Source organism: Callospermophilus lateralis, chromosome 9, assembly GCF_048772815.1.
Source record: "Callospermophilus lateralis isolate mCalLat2 chromosome 9, mCalLat2.hap1, whole genome shotgun sequence".
In the NCBI taxonomy this organism is placed as follows: domain Eukaryota; kingdom Metazoa; phylum Chordata; class Mammalia; order Rodentia; family Sciuridae; genus Callospermophilus; species Callospermophilus lateralis.
In genome coordinates this window covers 108,807,083-108,829,407 of record NC_135313.1, presented here as the reverse complement: position 1 = coordinate 108,829,407, position 22,325 = coordinate 108,807,083, and the positions used below count along the sequence as shown (strand labels likewise).

At 42.2% G+C, this 22,325-nt stretch overlaps 1 protein-coding gene across 2 annotated transcripts in view; it reads right to left on the bottom strand.

Moving 5' to 3' along the window:
* Positions 1 to 22,325, bottom strand: part of Mgat5 (alpha-1,6-mannosylglycoprotein 6-beta-N-acetylglucosaminyltransferase) — a 338,013-nt gene that overhangs the window by 82,382 nt on the left and 233,306 nt on the right. For both annotated transcript variants that reach the window (XM_076866214.2, XM_076866215.2), the window contains one exon: positions 7,252 to 7,385. In XM_076866214.2, the coding sequence (XP_076722329.1) occupies positions 7,252 to 7,385 (134 nt within the window). The remainder of the gene's footprint in view (positions 1 to 7,251; positions 7,386 to 22,325) is intronic.

Below are 22,325 nucleotides of genomic sequence, written 5' to 3'. Positions count from 1 at the left end.
CACTTAAGTATGGGGATGAAAGGGTGCTATGATATGGAGGGAAGGAATGACATCTGTTGACAGCACATGTAGGACAGGGAAGGCCCAGAAGATAAGGCTCCGGTGAGCCAGGGCAGGTAGCGCCTATCAGAGGGCTCACCAGGCCTCCTTGGTGAAGGGAGAGATGTGTGGGGGTACATGAGGCCATAGCAAGGGAGCAGGGAGAGCAGTAGGAGCAGAGCAGGTGTCATTAGTACACAGGGAGCCTCACCAAACCTGCTTATGAGGCCATATTTCAGTATAAAAGCCACATGTTCTAAGTTTAAGATGAAGCCATTGGAGATTGGGCAAGGAGAAACATGATCCAATTTACATTTTTAAAAAGATCACTCTGGCTGCTGTGTATGAAGAACGGCTTAGAAAAGGGCAAGAGGGAAGGACAACTTATGTTACATTTCTGAAAGCTCTTCTGCCCCATTTCTGTAAGATCAGCAGGAAGGGAAGTGCCACTGGAGGGGGATGCTTTATAACCACACGGTATAGATTTAAAAAAAAAAAAAATACTTCTCCAAATTTAGGCAAGACAGTTGGCTTTGGTTGTTGCAGGGCAGGCTAGGACAAGCCAGGCCTGGGATCTGCAGTCGGAAATGGTTTGAATTATTCAAATTAAGGTGTATTTGTTTTGCAGAACTGGCTGCAGAAGGCTCTTTTGACTTGACCACCCCCATGGTGAGCAACCAGAAACAACAGTTTATAACAACAGTTTATGCCAATATTTGCCACGGGCTCCTACTGTATACTCGGGTCACCCATGGAGACTCCCTTCCAGGCTGGGAATCCTGCTCTAAACACAGAACCAGCACTCTGTAGGGCAAGTGTAGGGGAGCAGCTCCATCAGGCCAGGAGCAGCAGAGAATCACATTTTTAAGGAGGTAGGCAGAGCCTAGCCCTGCTTTGCCACTGCATGTGCTATGGAACCATAGCAATGTCACCCCATCAACTTGAGTCAGTTCCTCATCCATAAACCAGAATGGTGATTTTTTATTTTTGGCAGGGGTGGGGGATGTACTAGGGGTTGAATTCAGGGATACTTGACCACTGAGCCCACATCCCCAGCCCTATTTTGTATTTTATTTAGAGTAAAAGTCTCACTGAGTTACTTAGCACCTCGCTTTTGCTGAGGCTGGCTTTGAACTTGTGATCCTCCTGCCTCAGCCTACCATGCCCTGGGATGACAGGCATGCACCATAGTACCCTGCTCAGAAGGATTAAGTTTAACCGGCTGCCCTGGCTTCCTCAAAAGGCATCAGTGTGTATACCAAAGTGATGCATGTAAAGGGCTCCAAGATACCCCACAATTTTTTTTTTTTTCCAAAGAGGGGGATTAAACTCAGAACCTTGCTCATGCTAAGTACATGCTCTACCATTGAGCTACACCCCCATTTCAAAGCCCTTCTGTACAATCAATACCTTCCAGCTTGTTCTGAATGCTTAGGAAGAGGGCTAGGCTCGGTGCCTGGGACTTTGTCTTTAGAGCAACCAGAATTTTCATAAAGTCACATTTTATTTTTCCACATACTTCTTAACCATCAACATGGTCAAGAACTCTGAAAGAGCTAAAGGGACCTCTGCATTCCCTGCCAGGGACTGCTGGCCAAATGTGTCCTCTAAGAGCCTCAGTTAGTTAACTTGGGACCTGGCCTAGCTCAGAGGTTAGCAAACAGTTGTGGAAAGGACCAGACAATAAATACTGTTTGTTCTGTAGGCCACACAGTCTTTGTCACAATTACTCAACTCCACAATTTTAGTGCAAAATCTGCCTTAGACAATGAATGGCCATGGCTGTATTCCAAAATATGTTATTTACAAAAACAGATTATGGGCTAGATTTGGACCCCAGGTTACAGAGTTTGCCAACCACTGATAACAGTTTAAAAATTGGAATCTGAATATCTTTGGGCAGACTTGTATGATTCCCATGGTAGTGTTTCCTACATAGCCTCCAAAATGACATTAACAAGAGCAGCATTTGTTTAGACTGAAAGTGCACTGGGCCCTGTTCTAAGAACTCACATACATTTACTCATTTAATGATCATGGAAATCCTATGATGATCACCAAGAAACAGGAGGCCAAGAGACGTTAAGTAACTTGCCCAAGATCAGGCAGCTGGTGGCAGAGCCAGGAACCCAGCCCTGCTCTCTAGCTTTGTGTCTGTGTTCCTGATCACCATGCCACACTGCCCAGCATACACATGAACATGCACACCAGGACAGCAGAGCACAGTGGACACAGTGTGCCTCTCTCACCTCTGAGAGTCCACCACCTACCACAGGCTCAACCCATTCTAAGGGCCAGGCAGCAAAAACCAGAAGTAGCCAGGTTTGTAAATGTGCTTATGAGAAGTGAGATTAGGATGACTGGAATCAGTCCACTGCACTAAGAGCAGTAAAAAATGACAGGAGAGATGATAGGCTGAAAAGCATAGCATAAAAGAAGATAGAAAGAGGAAGTATCTGTTCATTGACTGGTCAGCTAGCTGTGTGAGGCCCAGCGCTCTACAGAATCCCAAGCACTCCAGACCTTTCTCCTGGAAGTGGGCTTTGCCAACAGCACATCTCTGTCACTGTGTGCTCCTGAGAACGCAGGGTCTTCTTCTCACCCTGAAGGTTCAAACCAGAACCTGCATTTCCTCAAGACTCCAGGTGATCTATATATTCTATTAAGATGGGAAGTGCTCCGCTGCATGGTAGTTGTTACTGACCCACATCACAGATCAAGAAGGTTAAGTACTTCACATACGATAAGTTGTTTGAGTCTAAACACCAGCTGTGACTTGGGGGCTGAGCTTGTTCTCCCCGTGTGGTCAAAGCAAGGCCTCCAGCATGTGTGCTTCAACAGCAGTCCCTCATTAGTAAGTCTTAAGAACATCATGGTGGGACCATGGACATGTAAAATACTGACCCTGCCTCACGGTCCAAAGACTCAGTTATGCTCAGGATATTATTTTTAAAGAAAACTAGAAATTAAATTAATATAGTTAAGCAAGACTCCAATTAATTTTAATTTCTGTACCTTCAAATTATATATTTTCAAAAAAATTGACTGATTTTTCCATTCTCTGATGACTTCAGGTAACAGGATGTTGGAAGTCTTTGAACATGGCCAGCTGGAAAGACAATGCTTCTTCTAGGCACATTTCTAGGATTGCCAGAGTTAGTGCTCAGACTATCCCAGAGGAAGAGGCCCAGAGTCCAGAGCTATGCCTTCACCAGTTAAGAAGAGAGACTTGCACTTGGGATTAGGTTTAATTACTCTCATCTGATGCTCAGGGTCTTGGGAAGAGATGCTTCCTATACTAGTGTCTCTGGGATTCCATAGTCCAGTAGCAAGTTCACCTCTTCTCTCCTTCCTACCCACTTTTCCATCATGTATATAACATGAGGACAAGACCACTGGGAACCTCAGCCATAACAGGGACAGGAGTGTGTGTCTGTGGAGAGAGGCTGCTCCTTGGCCTTCTGTATTAATACACCGTGCTTCTGCACAGGCGTTTGGAATACAGGAAGACCTAGGTAGTTTAGTGGACATCTTTGATATGACTAAAAAGAACAGAAAGTGCTTGAATACTGAAAGGGATTGAAGCATTAGAAAGGCATACATGATGTGGAAAAAGTAAGCTGCCAGGAACTCTGGAAGCGATTTCCTCTTATCCCCAGGTTTCAGGTGTTATATCTGCCTGCCTATCTCCCCAAGGCACACCATTCTCCTCCCTAGGATGCGCTTCATCACCCTGTTGACAGCATCCTCTCCTTTCAGCCTGGGTCCTTTCTTCCTCATCTGGACTCCTGAAAACTTTCTGTCTTGGCCTCACAACGTCAGCCAGGTAACTGGATTTCTGTCATTTGGATTTCCATCCCCATGGCCGACTGTCACTGTTCTTCTAATTCTAACACTAACCCAAGAATCTCATTGACTTGACTCAGTTTTCTGAGCCAGGATCATGATTCCAAACACCAGTGAGCTGGACTTCCTGGGTTACAGGATAACTTGTAGGTGCAATCAGACTCGGCTACAAGGGAGTCCAGTGGTGGCAATGCCCCCTCAAGTGCCTGGGTGGATGCGGAGATGCCCTCAAAAGGAAAGGTGGTATAAGAGTGAGGCAGGCACCTTCAGAATTCAGAGAGTTCTAGAACCTGAGGGTGAAGGTGAGTCGTTCTGGTCCACACTGTGCCTTCTCCCACCTCAAACCCTAAACCTCCCAGGACCGACAGAATTTACTTCCTTTCCAGAAGATCTCTAAGGCAAAGGGTTGCAGGATGGAGAAAAAAACATTTACAAAGCCTCCCACTCACTAAAGCTAGGGTTGAACGCAGCTTTGGCAATGTGGTTGGAATAACATCTCTCTTAAAAGGCACATCTGTTTTCTGTATATATTCATGAAATACTCTGGAATGGGGATATTTTGAGAACAAACCTAAAGTCTCCTATGTTTATTCTGTGTTCAAAAGTTGAAGAGGATGTCTTGAAGACATGTGAAAATTTTAAAGTATTTTCATCTTTTGGGGGGCTTTTCTTGGAACAGAATGCTGGAATGATGTCATAAAATTGAAACATCGTCCTTGATTTCGAGTACTCAGGAAAAGATGAATGTAGACACAGTGTCACTAAGCCATTTGTAATCCTTAGGTGGCACTGGTATGTGGAAGATCAGATCACCTGCATAGTTTAAACAGGTCAAAATACAGAGGAATTTCTAAATCATGTCACTGATCATTTAAGCAACATAGTTAACACTTCTGGGATTCTGACTGGCATCAAAGACATCGTGGTTTTAGTGGCAGCATTAATTCAACCCAAACAGGCAACCCAAAAGGTTTCACAACCCAAACTATTGTCTTGCTTTTCTAGGGAAACAGACAACGCTGCCAGAGGCACCCAGAAGGGGGCTGCATTTGGTTCCAAAACAGAAGTGATATAATTTCAAGGTCAAGCCCGCTCAGACATACAAGCTATTTTCTCTGAGCAGCTGCAGAGAAGAGAGTTGCACCCTTTAAAAGGCTGGCTGTTCCTAAAGTCAGTGCCGTGATCCACCCATGCTACAACCACACTGCGAATGAGAACACCCAACATGCCCTTCTTAATCAGAGTTCAGCTGAAAATCACCCCAAAATGTACCATCAACATGGGGCACGTTTTGATACAGGGGAAGCAAAGATGTATAAATTAATGGCGGCATCTCAGCCAGCTAAATCTAGATTGATTTTATTTTACTTGAGAGGAGAAAATGTGGGGAATATGGGTTGAGTATCCTTAATCTGAAATACTTGAAACTGAAAGTGTATGAATTTTTTTTCCAGATTTTAGAATATCTGCATATATATGATGAAGTATCTTAAAGATGGGACACACATCTAAACACAAAATTCCATTTTTGTTTCATATATGCCTTGTACATACAACCTGAAGGTAATTTTATACAATGTTTTTAGTGCACATGAGTTTTGACTATGACCCATCACATGAGGTCTGGTGTGGGATTTTACACACCTTGTAGCATCATGTCAGAGCTCAAAAATCATGTTGGATTTCAAATTTTTGGATTAGGAATGTTCAACCTGTAATAGACATAGGAAATAATTCTTATTTACTGATAATATCAGTAAATATTAGTAAATTCTTATTTACTAATAAATATCACTACTTATATTTGATGCTAGGTATTTCTCTGTATATTGCAGGATGTTTACAGCATCCTTGGCCTCCACCTACTAGATGCTATAGTATGCATCCTAGATGTGACAATTGAAATGATCTCCAGACATTGCCAAATATCCCCCTGGCGGATGTGGGGTGGGGTGGGAGGCAGAGTAAAACTGTCCCCATTTGGGAACTACTATACTAAACAAAGAATCTTGCTGTTTATAACAAATTCCCTTATCTGGAATTAAATCAGTGTCCCTTGAAACAGGCCAAATTCATTGTCCCTTTACAATACTTAGCACTACAGAGCTGAGGGGTGGGACACTGCCTTTCCTTTTCTGAACATGAGTCAGAAAAAAAGGGACTCATCACCCTGCACAGCTGTGTTCCCTCAGTTGCAGGATTTCTGACTTCCTCGATAGCTGAGACAGAATAACATGAAACCACAATTTACGGATCCTTCAGTAAAGGGTTTTATTTAAGAACAATCATGTTTTGAAGTTCTGGAGATTTCTGCCCTTTACAAACATTCCTCAAAATTATGACATTCGTCTTCTGAGGCTAATTTGCCAAATAAAAGAATTTGCATTCCCCATCAACAAGTCACGCCCTGTCTGGTTTGTCTATTATTGTACCTGCCTCGGGTATACTGTGGAAATCATCTCAGGAGGGCAGGGAGACCCTTTGGGGCCCAATAGTTGGGTGCTCTTGGAACACCTGGTTCAGCTCTGTTTCATTCAGCCTTCCTGAGCAAGCTGCCTACCAACCACCTTTCCAGGATAAGTGTGAAATGACCATAATCAAAGACCATGAAGCTGCCTCATTCCCCAGGAAAGGGAGCTGCCTACCTTCACTGACTGTTTTTTCACAGGGCAGAGGCAAAAACTCAGTTGGCAAAGGGTCTCTGTGAAGTGCCTAGCTTCAGAAAGACATCTGCACCCATGGAGCCCTTGCTCTCGGAAACAAGTACCATTTTCCCTCTATATCCACAAGAGATTGGTTATAGGACATTCAAGAATAACAAAATCTGAGGATGCTTAAGTACCTTATATAAAATAGCACAGTATTTGCATAGAATCTACATATTTCCTCCGATATACTATAAATCATCTCCACATTACTTAAAATACTTAATATGATGTAAATGCTATGTAAATACTTGTTGTTCTGTATTGTTAAGAGAATGACAAGAAAAAAAATGTCTGTATATTTTCAGTACAGACACAATTTTTTTTTTTCCCAGAATACATTCAATCTGCAGTTGGTTGAGTGTGTGGATGTGGAAACCTCGGGTACTGGCTGACTGTGAAAGAAGCTCCAAGGTGTCACTTTGGACATGCCGAGTTAAAGGGTCTGCTGTACAGCTGCTATAAGGATGGATGACCAACTAAATCCTTGGTTAGATGCCCAAATACTGCAGCAACCAACCCCTGAACATTCTTGTTTACGTCTAAGCAGATCCCATTAAGCCCTGGGCACTTGGCTTGATTACTCTCTGGATCAAAGTTAAATTAAATTACCCAACAAGCTGCTCTTCAGAGAGAGCGACACGTGCACAGGCTGACTCACCTTCCAGAAGCTATCCACTTTGCCATACACAAGGGACTGGTTCTGCCTTTTGATTTCGTTAATGTGGTGGATGTCGCTGGAGTTCAGGTGCTGCTCGACCACAAACCCCAGAAAACTGTTGTCTGGGGTGTGAGCTGATGTAGAAAGCAAAGGACAGGGTGGTTAGGGTTTGATCAGCAGCAGCAGCAGCAGCAGCAGCAGCAATTATAGCTTTAAAACAAGCCCTCTCCCCCTTAAGCAGTGGCTTCCATTTCACCCTGTTCTTTCTCACCTAGGAGGGGTGAGGAATTGTCCTCTCCCACATATCCTAGGCAGAACCCACACATGGCAATAATTCTCTCTAGGATGGATTAATTTAAATCAAATCCTGCTCTTCTCAGGGGAAAATCCATCTGTCTAAAAATCATTAAGCTGTGTGCTCTCCTCGTTTTCTCAGTACAATGCTAGTCTCCTGGCAGAGAGGCCCTCCTTCTGGTTTCACCTCTTAATGGCCAGAGATGTGTAGGGGACAAGGGCTGAATTGGTGGTTCTGCTTTTTGTTTTTCCTGGGGGTGGGAGGCACACTGGGTATTAAAACGCTAGGGCACATTATCACTGAGCTGTATGCTCAGTCCTTTTTCCTTTTTATTTTGAGACAGGGTCTCACCAAGTTGCCGAGGCTGGTTTTGAATTTGCGCGATCCTCGTGCTTCAGCCTCCCAAGTTCCTGGGATTATAGGCTTGCACTACCATGCTCAGGGAATAGGTGGTTCTGAACAAGGTAGGACTCTCATAAGATCTGATCTGACTCCAGATGTGTTTACTATCCAGTTGCATAAAAGAGGTTGGGGGCAAAAATCAAGAAGTATAACCCAAAATTTTCACCTCCTCTTAGAATTATTAATCAAAGTACAGTTATGTGCCGTATAATGACGTTTTGGTCAATAGTACACCTCATATATGACGGCGGTTCCATAAGATTTATAAGGCATAGTGACATCACCACTATCTCAATTTTTACAGAGTGTACCCTGTGATTTTTCATTAATACCAATTAACCATAATGACACAATAACCTCACAAGGGTACATTTTTCAGAATATACCTCATTAAATCATGAATGACTGTAATTAAAGGGCTACATTGAACAAGTGCATGGACTGTACACAGAATACAAGGTAGAGCATAAACCAGTTCAAAAAGTCAACCATCACAAATGAACAGTGTCCACAAGGTAGACTGCTCCAAAAGAGAGAAAAAGTGCTTTCCTGTGGATCTCTCTTATATGGACTCTACAATTTATTTATTTTCATCTGCTTTTTGCAGTACTGGGGATGGAACCCAGGGCCTCCCACATGGAGGCCAACAAGCTAACCCTGAGCTACATCCTCAGCCCTATACAGCTTCCCTGTTTTAACATTTTAACAAGTGGGGAATGATCCCATAGTCAATGTTTGCACCTCATGCCTATAATATTAAAAGGAATTTCACCAGGAGGCAATAATCAGAAAATAATCCTGCCATGATTAAACAGAGACCCTCCTCCTCTCTTCTACCTTTGTCCTATTCAGAGACATCTCTGTTTTTTCCAGAGATGGCCCAGCAGAGACCATACACAGCTGATCTTAAGTGAACCGATTTGCTGTTTGATCTGACCTGAAGAGAAGGGTTATAAATATCACAAAACCAAATTCCTCCCGGTAATTGAGATAGACCAGAGATTCAGTAAAATCCCCACACTGCAGCTCCCACCATGTCCATTCACAGGTGGGCAGTTCACAAGCAGGAGAGGTGGGTCCCTTGGTCTGGCTCTGGTTCTCTCAGGATGAAGACCCTTTCCCAGATCGGAAGGTGGCTCAGAGCCCTTGAAGAAACGCAGAGGTGGCTGCAGTGCAGACCTAGGGATCAGCTGCCCCAGACCTATTCTCAGTGGGTCCTGCATAGGGAGGAACAAGGGGGAATGGGGACACTGGCAAAAAGCCTAGAGCTGCAGAGACTTGCGAGCTACATAAATACGCATTGTCACCATTCAGTCTCCCAGGCCTTTGCCTAATGGGGGTGACAGAATGAGGAGATAATAGGGTTGTGACTGGGGAGTTGTGCTCGGTCTGGCCAATCTGTTATTTCATTTCTGTGTTTTTGAACAAGTGCCCAGAGGCAAGGGCAACGACTGCAGTTGGCTGAAAAAGTAAATTATGGAATAAATTCTACTGCCAACAAGAGGCAGAGGCTTCTTTCTTATCCCCCTTTTTCTTTTTGTGGAGCTGGGAGGGAAGAGGATTTGAAAGAGCATGGGGGAGGGAGAGAGAGAACGTCTGTATTCACCCTAAACATCATTAAGGTGTAAAGTTTCTTCCTAGACCTTTTGTTATTCTAGAGTTTTGAATTAGAATCTGACACTCTGAACTTTGGAATTGTGCTCTTTATTTCCAGAAAAAATATATGCTAAGTAAATGCTATTCTTGAGATACTTCAGTTATTCGGTCCCTATGTAGGTAACTTCGGAAAGAAAGAATCAAGCGTGCAAAATACTTGGTGGGTCTTATTTCATGTTATACTATAGAAGGTGTAGCCAAAAATGAAATGAACATTAAACCACCAGAAGAAAAAATGCATATATAATATACATAAAATATATATACAATATATATATGTGTGTGTGTATGTGTAATTTTGTGTCAAAGCTTCCCCTAGATTATAGCATGAACGGTGTCAGGGAAGGAAAGTACTAAGTAATGTATTCCAAACATGTGTAAGGAATGGCAGGCTTTTGCTTCCTTATGACTGACATCATTTGGTACTAAACTGATGTGGACCCTACAGGAAGAACAAATGACACACATGAGCTGTCTACAACTTCATCCAAATATTTTCCATCTCAACCCTCACCTCCCACTGTGAGACATCAATATGAGGGTCAGTAACCTGCACACATGTTTGGTTCAGGATCACAGAGGCTTACAAGGGCACTACACATGTAATCAACCAGACCCTCTGTGTCTTTCCAGGTAACACTGAACTTATCACGGGACGCTAAGCCTTATCAGCATAAGTGTTTGCTTAGCTTGGACTCTCCATAGGCCAGGTGTGGCTTGCTTTTGTTTGTAGGGAGCTGACCAGCTGGGACCTGGCTTGGTATCATCTGAAGAGTGCACCCCAGCCTCAATACTAGTCGTTCTTCACATTGCTTACAATTCATTAACAGCCACAAATCCAGGCTGATGCTACCTAGAATGACCTTTTTCTGGAGACCCAACCTCAGCCCAAGCTTTCTCTTTTGCTCTTCCTTAAGATGAACACAGACTTTAGTTGTGTTGGGAAGGTTTCAGAGAGTATGTATTTACATTTCAAGATAAATCAAAGAAATCCCATCATAAATGAGATGCAGGAAATCCTGTACTTTCTGTAATCAGTCCATCCCAGAAGATAAACAAAAGGGATTGAAAAACAAAAGGGATTGAGTTCTCACTACATCTGAGTTCTGTGCTAAGAATGTTATAGTGAGTCTTTCATTTTATCAAAAAAATCCTATAGCATGTTTGTTCAGGTGAGAAAACAGAGAGATACTTAAACTACCCAAGGCTACATGCTAGCAGGGGTGATGGTGCTGGGATTCAGAACCAGAATGGCTGGTTCCAACATCCTGACACCACTTTAATATAAAGCCTTGTAGTCAAAATATTTTATTTTTTGGACGCTGTGAACTGTAGTAGTAAACCATGCTCTAATGGAAAATAATTTCATAACGTAGAACAAAATACACGTAAGACAGAAAAAAATACATATGAACATATCTATATACATGTAGATATATAGTTATATCTATATGTAAAATTATTATGTGTATGTATGTGTATATACATATATGTTTACACATGTTGTAATACAAAGCATTACAATTTTGTGAGCAACCTCTGCCGCATGTATGCAGGACTATTGTCCACCTTTTACAAACTAGAACCAATTTGCTAAACATTTGTGGGGACCTTAAAATGATTTAAGACAAAATTCTTACTAAATTTCAGGAGGGCAAATAAGATAGGCAATAATAAATTTTGTATTTCAAAAAATGACTAGCAGAGGGGATTTGAGTGTTTCCAACACAAAGACTTGGTAAATATACGAGATGATGAACATACCAATTACTCTGATCTGATCATTATACACACACACACACACACACACACACACACACACACAATCATGTCTATGTGTATATATATCTATATGCGTGTGTGTATATATATATATTTATAGACATATATGTGTGTGTATATATACACACATATCTATGTCTCACTGTACTCCCATAATATACTCAATTATGTGTCCTTTGATATATTTAAGAATATATATATATACACACACACACACACACACACATGTAAATGTGTGTGTGTGTGTGTGTGTGTGTAAACAAATTCTATTAGATGAGCTTGACAACCTCACTCAGCGAGAATCATTTTAGAGTACTAATTCTACAAACCAGGTTATGTGCTAGGAATTGGGTGATTACAGAGTTTCTGCCTTCAGGAGCTTCCCAATTACTTAATAAATGAAGTACACACTATATTAAGCAGTAATGCTGTCTTCTTTTAAAATAGAATTCCAAATTTTTATCAAGTCAAATTGACCTTTCAATTGCACAAATCTGCAAGTTCTGTTTTTGTCTATCACTGAGTCCCAAACACCTCTAAGAATGCTGCCTTACACCCACACCACCCTGCCGCTAAGGGCAGAAACCCCACAGTCAGCCTGGGCTCCTTCCTCCGCCCTCACAGCCATTCACCAAATCCCAGGAATGTCAGCTTCTCAAAATCCATCAACTCTCTCTCCTCTTTCCATCATTTTTAGTTCAGGCTTCATTGATTTTTGCCAAGACTTTGCAATAAACAAGCTTTTCTTTCCCCTAAATACAAATGATTTTATTGGCTTTCCTGATTATAACTGAAATACATCTTGCGTGTGAAAACTTTTTTTCAGATAACAAAAAGATATGAGAGAGGAAAAAAAGTTACTCATCATCTCACCACCTAGAAATTACCACTATTAGAGGGTTTTTTTTTCCCCCTAGGCTTATGGATCTTTCTCATCCTCAAAATTAAATTGAATCCTATTACATCTACTCTTGTAAACTTTTCAAACTTATACGATGTGCCACAGATACCTCTCTAAGTAATGATCACAGCTCATCACTGCTGTTGAAGTAGCACAATACGGTGATGCTCAATGTGCCTGAACTGATCCACTCACGCAAAGATGCCCTATGGCTCTAGACTGCCAATCCCTGTGGTACTGACCATCCTTTCCCGAATGTGTGGGATTCTACTGCTGCAGGTGGCATGGTGTCAGTCCTGACCTTTTGACTGCTGCCATTCTGCATGATTAGTCAGAGCTACTTTTGAAGTCAATGTCTTTCCTCTACAGTCACAAAGCTGCCAGGGTAGAGGTCTAGAGCCACAGGTGGTCCCCCTGTGTGTCCGTGTGAGAACAGCTTGCCTGAGAAGGATACCAACCCAGAGATGGGCAACACTGCGATACAGAAAGAATAAAAATATGCTCTGATCCCTGAATTCCGCGCTGCCCCCATTCCCAGTGATAAGAACCAACACACCCTTGTGACCAAGCCAATCTGATAGACAGCCTATCTAATCCACCCTATCATAAGACATTTATACAAGATGATGAACATACCAATTACTCTGATCTGATCATTATACACACACACACACACACACACACACATACACTATCAGTCTATGTGTATATATATAACTGAAATACATGTAGGGTGGCTCCAACTCTTGGCTACTTAAATCAATAGATATTGCATATGCCTGCATCATACACTCTGCAGTACATTTCCAAGCAGTCTCTGTACCTATGACTGTGCTCCTTCCTCACAGATCTCTAGACCCACCCCCTGTGTTGCTTGACAAGACTTGTTAAAACACTGTTCTGAAATGTGTGATGATAGTGGCTTCCTGCTGAAAATCTTCACCTCCCTCAGGATGACGCAGGGCCCAGTGTAGCCGTCATTCCAACTTGTTTCCGGCCATACTCGCAGTGAAAACTCTGCTCCAAAGCTGACCCACTTGGGCTGTGTTTTTCTGACTTATCTCACACTGGCATGTGCCGCACATGTCGACGGTTTCCTCCTCCCTATAGGTCTCAGCTCCCAACTGAGAGACTTCCTGACTCCCCAAGCCAGGCTAAGTGCCCCTCCTCAACTTTCTGACACCATGAAGAGTTAGAGCCCTCATCATTCACTACTGTCCTCCCCTAATAAACTGTACACTCCCTGGGGACTGCACTGTGCTTAACTTGACTTCCTAGAGCACACAGCATAGCGGGCATCCAGTAAATATTTTTGGGTTCAAGTCAATGATGAATGCTTGATTAACTGGTGTGACTTTGCCTCCAGAGTCATGGTCTTTGCACACACGCTTCAAGACCAAGGCCCATTCTGGAGATTAATCATTAGTCACGGTAGCTTGTCACTCTAATCCAGAACCAAGTTCATGCTTATATTATAGTTACTCAATAAATATTTACTGAGTTGATAAATTAACCTGTCTATTTATCTAGGCCCCAAAATAGATGTTGTAAAGAAAATAAATCAGAGATATAGACTTAAAAACCCAGCATCATAGGATTCTAAACACTGTCCCTTCATTCAGATTCAGCACATTTACCAAGCACTCTGAGTGGGTAACAATGTAGGAACTAAGGATTGTATTCGTGAACAAGGTGGCATGAGTGTCCCTTTGTTGAGCTGGAGAGAAGGACAAAAAGTAAAACAACACAACTCAGTGAGGCACATAAAAGAATATAAACACACAGGTGTTCTAACCAAAACTGAACTCTCTTTAAGATGTCATGCTGAGCATCTAAAGGTTCTTTTTTAATGAACGAAGAGAGGAATAAAATAAAGATTGATGTCACAGAATAATTAAAGCAAAGTGTTAACTGTAAGGCTTAGGTGGTGGGTTTCTAGTATAAATTTATTCTACTTTTTCCATACATTTGAAAAACGTCATTAAAAAATGCTGGGAAGAATACTGACTGCCATCATGTTCCTAACACTTTGGCCAATTCACAGAAAAAAAAAAAAAAAAAAATTGCATTCCAGAAAAAGCTTCCTTGCAAAATGAAGTTGCATGACACAAGAAATAATCTGATTTTTAAAGCCACATATAGATAGTGATATTATGCTTCAAATTTTATCCAAAGTGATTTTGTTCAAATGGTGATGATGCTAGTCTCTTTGAGAGAGAAGGCTGGGATGCAGGTGAGGAAAACTATAATGTACAGCTGAGTTGAAAAGATGAGTGCCTGAACTGTTGACAGAAGACACACCCAAGTGAATTCTTCAAGTGTCAAAAAGCAATTTAGGAGGGAATGGACTCCTTAGAAGAACATCACTCCTGAAGGCTGAGAGGTAGACAGGAGGAACCGCGAGGCAGATTCTATTACTCACTGATCTGCACAGAAGTAAAAGGCAAGAGTCCTCCCGATCCAAGCGAAAGGCCAAAAAGGCAGTTTGAATCACAAATAGCTCCTTTGCCTCTCATGCCTGAAAGTAAAATTGTGCATGGAAGCAACTGATCCTTAGCTATGGCCAACAGGTTTACCATTTGCAGGAAGGGGAAGCGGCTCATCCTGAAATTCCTGTTTTGTCAGGCAAAAGTTGTGGACCTTAAGCCACCATTCTGATCTAATCATGTAAATAAAAATAGCTATAAGTTCCAAATCCTGAAAGCAATTCAGAGTTAGAATGCCATTATAATGACAATGACAATCGGTGTAGACTGAACAAATTCTGAAGTCCTAGCCACATACTTGTACTTTCTACACAAAGAAGAAAGTAACTTTCTTCTTTGTATAGAAACCTCTGTTATCTTCACAACACTTCTTACCCTTTCCTGCATTACTGCATGCACTAAAAATAGGACAGGGCTTATCCTTCAATTTAATTTGATAAATGAACGCATTTTGAATGCCTACCACATGCCAGGCGATATTGACTTTCGGCAATGAATAAAACAGACAAAATCTCAACCATCAGACATCAGGGGAGGAGAAAAAAATAAAAGTGAAACAAATACCAGGAGGTAAGTAAAGCTATGGAGGGAAGTAAAATAGGGGAGCGGCCTAGGAAGATGGAGGAGAAAGGATTCACATTTTAAAAGGAGGATAAAGGTAAGTCTCAGCAAAGTGATATCTAAGTTAAAGACCTGAGGAAGGGATGGGGAAGTCTAAGGGAAGGACGTTCCAGAAGACGCAGCAGTCATGGTAAAAGTCCAGGGGTACAATGGATGTCTGGCCTACTTAAGAAACATTAAGGAGTCGAGAGACAAGGGAGAAGAAATGTAGTAAGAGGTGTGGTATGACCCAGATCCTTGAGACCTATGAGGATAATCTGCCTTTTCCAAGATGCCAGAGGAGCCACAGCATTTTAAGCAGAGCGGGGCTATGCTCTGACTCAAGTTTAAGTTAACTTCATTGGGGAAAACTCATTCATTAATAAGGCTGTGGAGGCTGTGTTAAATATTCACTTACCATCAGTGATGTGAAGGGGACCACCTCAGGTGCTGAGCACTTGGCAGGATCGCACTGGTGGGACTTACAAAGTGGTACCTGGGCTGGAACATGGACCCCGTGAGAGCCATAGAGCAGGAGTGCCTGGCTCTGGGAAGGTTTTCAGAGGATGTGACACCTCCCTGAAGGATGAGCAGACCTGGGGTGTATGTGTGTAGGTGTTGGGAGAAAGTGGGGACAGGAATTCCAAGCAAAGCATCAGCACAAGCAGCTGCTTGGATATTGAGAGAACCAGGTATCCCAGAAGGAACTCAGAAGCCAGAGGAGGCAAGACAAGAAGAGGCCAGCAGGAGCCAGGTGGTGTAGGAATCAGGATAGGAGTTCAGACTTTGCAAGTGTATAAATGAGTACCCATGAAGCCTCCTTGGAGGTTTCCATGCTGCCCCAAGACACTCATTTGAGAAATGGATGATGAGAGAGGAGTTTTTCCATCCCTGCCACGATGCCCCCAAGGAAGGGGACTAGATGGCTCTGTGTTAACAGGGGTTTGGTGAGTTCTAGCTCTAGTCCTATATCCATAGTTGTAGGTGAGCTATGCTTAGGGAGCCTCCTCATTTCTCATCTGTGAATTGGGAGCCATGGTCCTAGCACACCCTTGCTCACAGGGACACTGGGAGGGACCAGTAAGAACACAAGGCCTCCACAGCCTTATGCACTAAAACATTTGCCACTACACTATGTTGCTCACTCCACACTGAACAACCTCATGCTTAATCTCACGAGCGACAATTTGGTCATTTCATAATTGTAGCTTTAGTCCTGTTTTGCTTGTCCAAGGAAACTGAAACAATAGACTAAGGCTACCTGCTGATTTCAAAGGCCCAGAGGAGTGGTTACGGGGCAATGAAGTGGAGAGCTAGGAAGAACCCTGCTGTCTGGAGCCACAGAGAATTCACTTCAAACCAGAGAGGGGGGAAAAAAATGGTGCACAAATATTTCCAAAGAGATAGTCTTTTTCTAAGACTGTTAGAAAATCCTGATAGACTGGCCAATCCTGATAGACTGAGACATGTGAAGCGGCACAGGCTAGACTTCCAAGTTCAAAGAGACACTGAAACCTGTGTCCATCACCTTATCTCAGCTACTTGATTCTCAGTGTGATACAGGGCGGTGATTCTCAAAGTGTGGTCCCAGGACTAGCAGCATCAACATCACCCAGGACTTGTTAAAAATTCAAGCAACATATTTTAATAAGCTCTTCAGGTAATTTTAATGTATGCTCAAAATTCGGAGCCCCTAGCAGAGGGGAAAGAGGACGAATGAACTGTAAGACAGTGCTGGGCTCCCATCCCAGTTTGTGACTTACCATCTTGGGCAGGTTACATTTCAACCTTTGACACTTAGCTGAGTAACAGGAACAAGATGGGATTACGTGTGTGAAGTGTGGGCACCAAGATGGCAGACAGCTGCAAGTGATGTGACCTTCTTATGGCTCCTCTCTCCCACCAATCCTGATCCCTGGCACTTACTCAATTAGCTCCTCACCTACAGATGTTGAATAAGAATAGTGCAGACATTTCCTTCAACACCTGACCCTAGAATCCTTAAAGGAGTAAGCACACTAAAAATGAAAAAGGATCATTGGCTGAAGAGGCACGGCTTGGGTAAGTGGAAGGCATTATTCTATAATCTCCAGGGGGATGACCCCATGAAGCAGTCACTCCTCTGCCCTGCCTTCTTTTCCAGTAACTTTGTCCAAGGAGTGGGTTTATGTCAGCTGTCCCTGTTTCTTCTCCTTCTCTACAGACCTTTCCACTCTAGCCTACATCATCTCCCTGTGAACTAGGGTCCTCTCACTGTCCTGCTGTCCGAGGGGACATAGTGAGTGAAGAGGTCATTCTCATCTTGCAGCTGGAAAGCTGGGGGAGCTGGTCGCTCCCGCTGGGTAACACTCCCAGGATTGAGTGACAGGACAGGTAGGATGCGCCTCACCTCTACCTCAAGTTCTCTCTGCTCCATTCAACTGGGTCTGTAACTTCTAAAGTGGAGGTATGACAGGCCATGTGTTTGTGTGTGTGTACCTCCTGACTGTTCTGAAAGTAGTAGGCTTCTAGAGAGCAGAGACTTAGGGATCCCTGCAGGTCAAGAGGCATATTTTGAACTGGGCAAAGTCAACAGCCAAATAAAGATGCAAATGTAAATTAAATTCACTCTCTTAGGTAAAATAAAATTCTCAGGCTTAGTCACCTCTTTACCCTTCAACACAGCACCTTACAGGGATTTGGGAAGGGTATGGGTGGTTAAAAAAAAAAAAAAAAAAAAAAAATCAAAGGAGCTGGGAGTGAAACGGGAAGGCTCTAAGTGATATATATGCTCCAGACTCCACATTGTGTTCTTCATTCAGCTCCCTGTTACAGCTCCCTGTCTTTTCTGCCTCCAGTTTCTACATGCACCAAGAAATGCTGACCATTCCCCAGCATAGACTCAGCACAAAAAATGTGAGAACCCAGGAGGCAAATTTTCCAGTGTCTTCACATCATGAATGATGTCCAAAGTGCTGCAGTTACTCCACAAATAAATAAAATGACCTTATTCAGTTTTGCTGAGGGAATGAGGAAGCGCTCTACGGCAGTGATATAAACACTGAAGCTGTGAGCAGCCTCGATTGCAAAGGGCACTGATATACAAATAAGGTCTGAGCTGAAGTCTGCCTGAAACCAGGGCTCTGCACTCCTAATGGCTGCTTTTGCTACTTTCAGCCAGTCTCCAGGGAAAGACAAGATTTTCACCCTGGACAATGTTTTCACATAAGCCAGATGAGGTTGTGAAAGTGGGTGTCATGCAGATAATTAGAACTATCCAAATAAAGAGTATTGCACAGTGTAAGTCAATTTGGGGGTTTTATTTTTCTCTTTCAAGTGGTATGGGCAAATGTGCTCTCTTTTATTTTTCTATGTGATATGGGCAGATTTTTTTTCATTGTTTGAGGTATAAATACCTTTTTGAGACTGTAAAAAAAAAAAGATATTGCCTTTAAGAGTTTAAAACAAGTAGTGTTCTCAGTAGATTAAAGACAGAGATAGAAATAATGCCTGGCTATAGAGCCAACCCATGTACTTGGCAAGCATAGAAAAAGCCACATTAATTCTCTAAAAGAGATAACACAACATCCCTGAATAAATACAAATTAAGAGACAGCCACTTGGTGGACTTTAAAACAGTGCTAGAAATGGCTTTCAAATCTGAGTAGAATCTTAAAGAACACGATACATTAAGTGGAAAAACAGACACAAATTTTAGTATGTATATCACAACTAAAATAAAATATAAAATGTAAAAACCATAAGGTAAAAAGGAAACACATGGAAAAGATAGCAACGGTTACACTATGTTGGGGGAGCTGTTTTCAGCAGGGGGGAGTTTTCCCAGTTTTTATATTATGGTTGCTCTTCTTTTCATATTCGATTGGAAAAATGGAGAAAGTCAATGAAGTTGTCTTCAACCAATAAAATTTTGCTAAATATATGATTTGAAGGAGGCAGGGGTGAAAAGGAATCTGGGTGGCACTTCAGAGGTGCCAGGACCCTGTGAGGTGTGTGATGGGGCAGAGAAGGGAAAGCCGGATTGAGGCCAGAGAGCCTAGGGTGGTCAGCACTTGGCTATAAGGTCTGAACATGGACAAAGGGAAGGCACTGTGGCTGTGAGGAGGAACAGGTTAAGCTTTCAAGAGCTGGCTCTGGAGCCATAAGATGACCTTAGAGGCTGGTGTGGAAGGAAGAGATGAAAGCAGGAACCAGGGTCTGGAAAGAGGAACAACAGGATTTACCAGCTCCTAGAAAAGGCCATCACTTAACAGCACTAGTCAAAAGGCCTCAGTGTTGCCTGACCACCAGGGTTCTCTAGAAGCTGCGTAGGAAGGGATCAGGCCTAGTCAGCTAACACATCCTAAAATGTCCAACTGTGAGCAGAATACACAGGGAGGGTCATTCCAGAGACCTTCTGAGATGTTGGTAAAACAATACATAAAAACAAGGCTTTTTGGACAGCAGAAACCTATCGGCTTATCGAGAAATCAGAGGAGAAATAGAAGAGTCCAAGTAAGAAACACAGCAACAATATTTTTAAGAGGCAACGGCGTTTCAGTCTAGCGTGTTTCACTGCACTGCTTCTAAAGATGCAGCACGAATGTGTGTTTTTCTCTTTTTCTTGTGCTGGGCTCCCTGCACTGCACACCTGCCAGAATACAGCTAAACTCCTAAGACAGAAAAACTTGAAGACATGTTCTCCAAGTATAACACTCTTTCTGCAGTCTCTAATTTTTTTTCATCATGCATCCCAACAGTAGAAAAAAAATAAACATACAAGAGTCTCAATACACTGCAATATATGTGCATATTTATACATCAATTACATGAGTTCTATCAGCCATACATAGAAGCCATGGCAAATGCTTTAAAAACTAACAAGGCATGAATACTAACTTCTGACGTCTTTTTCTTATATTTAGATGAACAGTCTTTCCTTTCAAAACACTAGAATAGCCACTAGTTTACCCAGCCAGTTGGACTGAACCCAACTCCTTTGTCATGTGGGAAGCAAGGAATCTCTGGCTAGGCTGCATCCAAGTTCACTGTGGGGAGGTCCTAGATTGTGGGGTGCAGGAGATACTGTTTTCTACTGCAAATTCTCTAGCACAGACACAGCTCAACATGATGAATATCTGGAACTGCTTCATTTCCCTACTCATTTGCATACTTCCTCTATTCAAGGCAGCCACGTCCTGGAGAAAGTTTTCCATCAACCTGTTACCTGATGGATTTAGCAGCCACTGATGATGACTCGCTGCACCGTCTCATTAAGAGTTTCAAAACGCTGATTTTCTAATTCTCTATTTCTTTTACATTTATTAGCTCTGATTTTCCCATGATTAACAACTTTTTCTCATCAACCATTTGATTACCTTCAAATATAATTTGTGCTAGAAAGGCGGGGGGATCAAAGCTGGATTCCCCACCCTCTCTTTCAGAGTAATGAGATGGTATCCTAGCAACTTGCAAAGGTGACCAGCTACATTTTGTGGGATTTTCTTCCTTGGCACATCATTCTGAACTTGATTATTTTTTAAGTATATGATTTCAATCCAGTGCAGTCAATTTTCTTTCGATGCTCAGACTACCCCATCTGGGGATCCTGTGTCCTCCTAACCCCACCCCAGTGGTCCTTCTTCGCTTCCTTCCCTTTTGGCATAAGACATCCCATCTCAAATATCTCTGGCCTCAGACCTGAAACCAACTATTTATCCTTGGAGGCAGCAAAAGGTATTTAGGAAATCCCAATCAGACCACTCAAATATTCACTGCCACTCACTCAGCTACCTTTACTCCTAGTTCTTTCCAAAGTATATAATTAAAAAACATTTTCTTTTTAAAGGAAAAAAAAAATATTCATATTGATATTTCTTATTCAAACTAAAGAGTGTTTTTTACTTCAATTCTTTAAGTACTCCCCTTTCTTATATACTGAAAATCTTGTCCCCTATACTATAACAGTTTCAAATAATAGTACAAATATTTATTATATGAATGCATGATCAAAACACTGCTTTTGGTGTTATGAGTGATTGCTAATGTTTGGGCATGCAGGGTTTTTTGTTTTGTTTTGTTGTTTTTAAACGCAATGAAACATGTCAAGCTTCCTTCTCATTTCTGAATTCTGAGTCAGAGTTAGAAAATTGATACTTCTCCCAGGCTGAAAGAATTTACTCCATGTTTCTGACCATAGTTATATTTTAAACAGTGAACTTCTTTCAATTCAATCAACTAATAATTTTAAACCCTCCATCCATGAAAAGAAAAATAGGTTTGCCAGACTCTGTATTCCACCATTCTACCCTTTCCTTCTACACCTCTCCTTCTACAGCTTAGAGACAGGAAAACGCCATCTGTTGGAGGGCATGTGCCTACTACATCATTCAGGCAGTTTGGGCCATTTTGGACACAGGCAACACCTTATGTCATTTACACACAGTTCACTTTTTAGGTTCCTGTGTGACTTGCCCTAATCTCTAAAAGTTTCATGCAAAGTTAAACTGTAGGCTAACTCTAATGCCTCACCAGGCTGACAGTCATCTGTCACCTAATGTGCCCCTGAACTGGCCCAAGGGCAGGTTCCGAACAGGACAATATAGCTCCAGGAAAAATAATAATGCTGTCACACATACAACATGTTCTCGTCAATTTCTCTGAGCTAAAAAAGAACATTTAAACACAAACTGATTATTAGCTGTTTCCTTTCTTAATTCTCCCTCCTGGGGCTCAACACCTAAGGGTTAGTCCAAGGTGTTCACAGTTACATTCAGTGAGCCTAAGGAAAGCGCCTTCTTTGGGTGGTTACCTACAAAGAGAAGTTCGGGCAGCCATGTGGGGAAAAGGCTCGCCATGGGTTTCCTAGTTCTTGACTTGACAAACCAAACAGATTGACAAATCAGAAATAGAAATCTCTGGATTAAAATTATACTGACATTTTTTGGGAAATGGGCATTCTTTATTCTGTGCA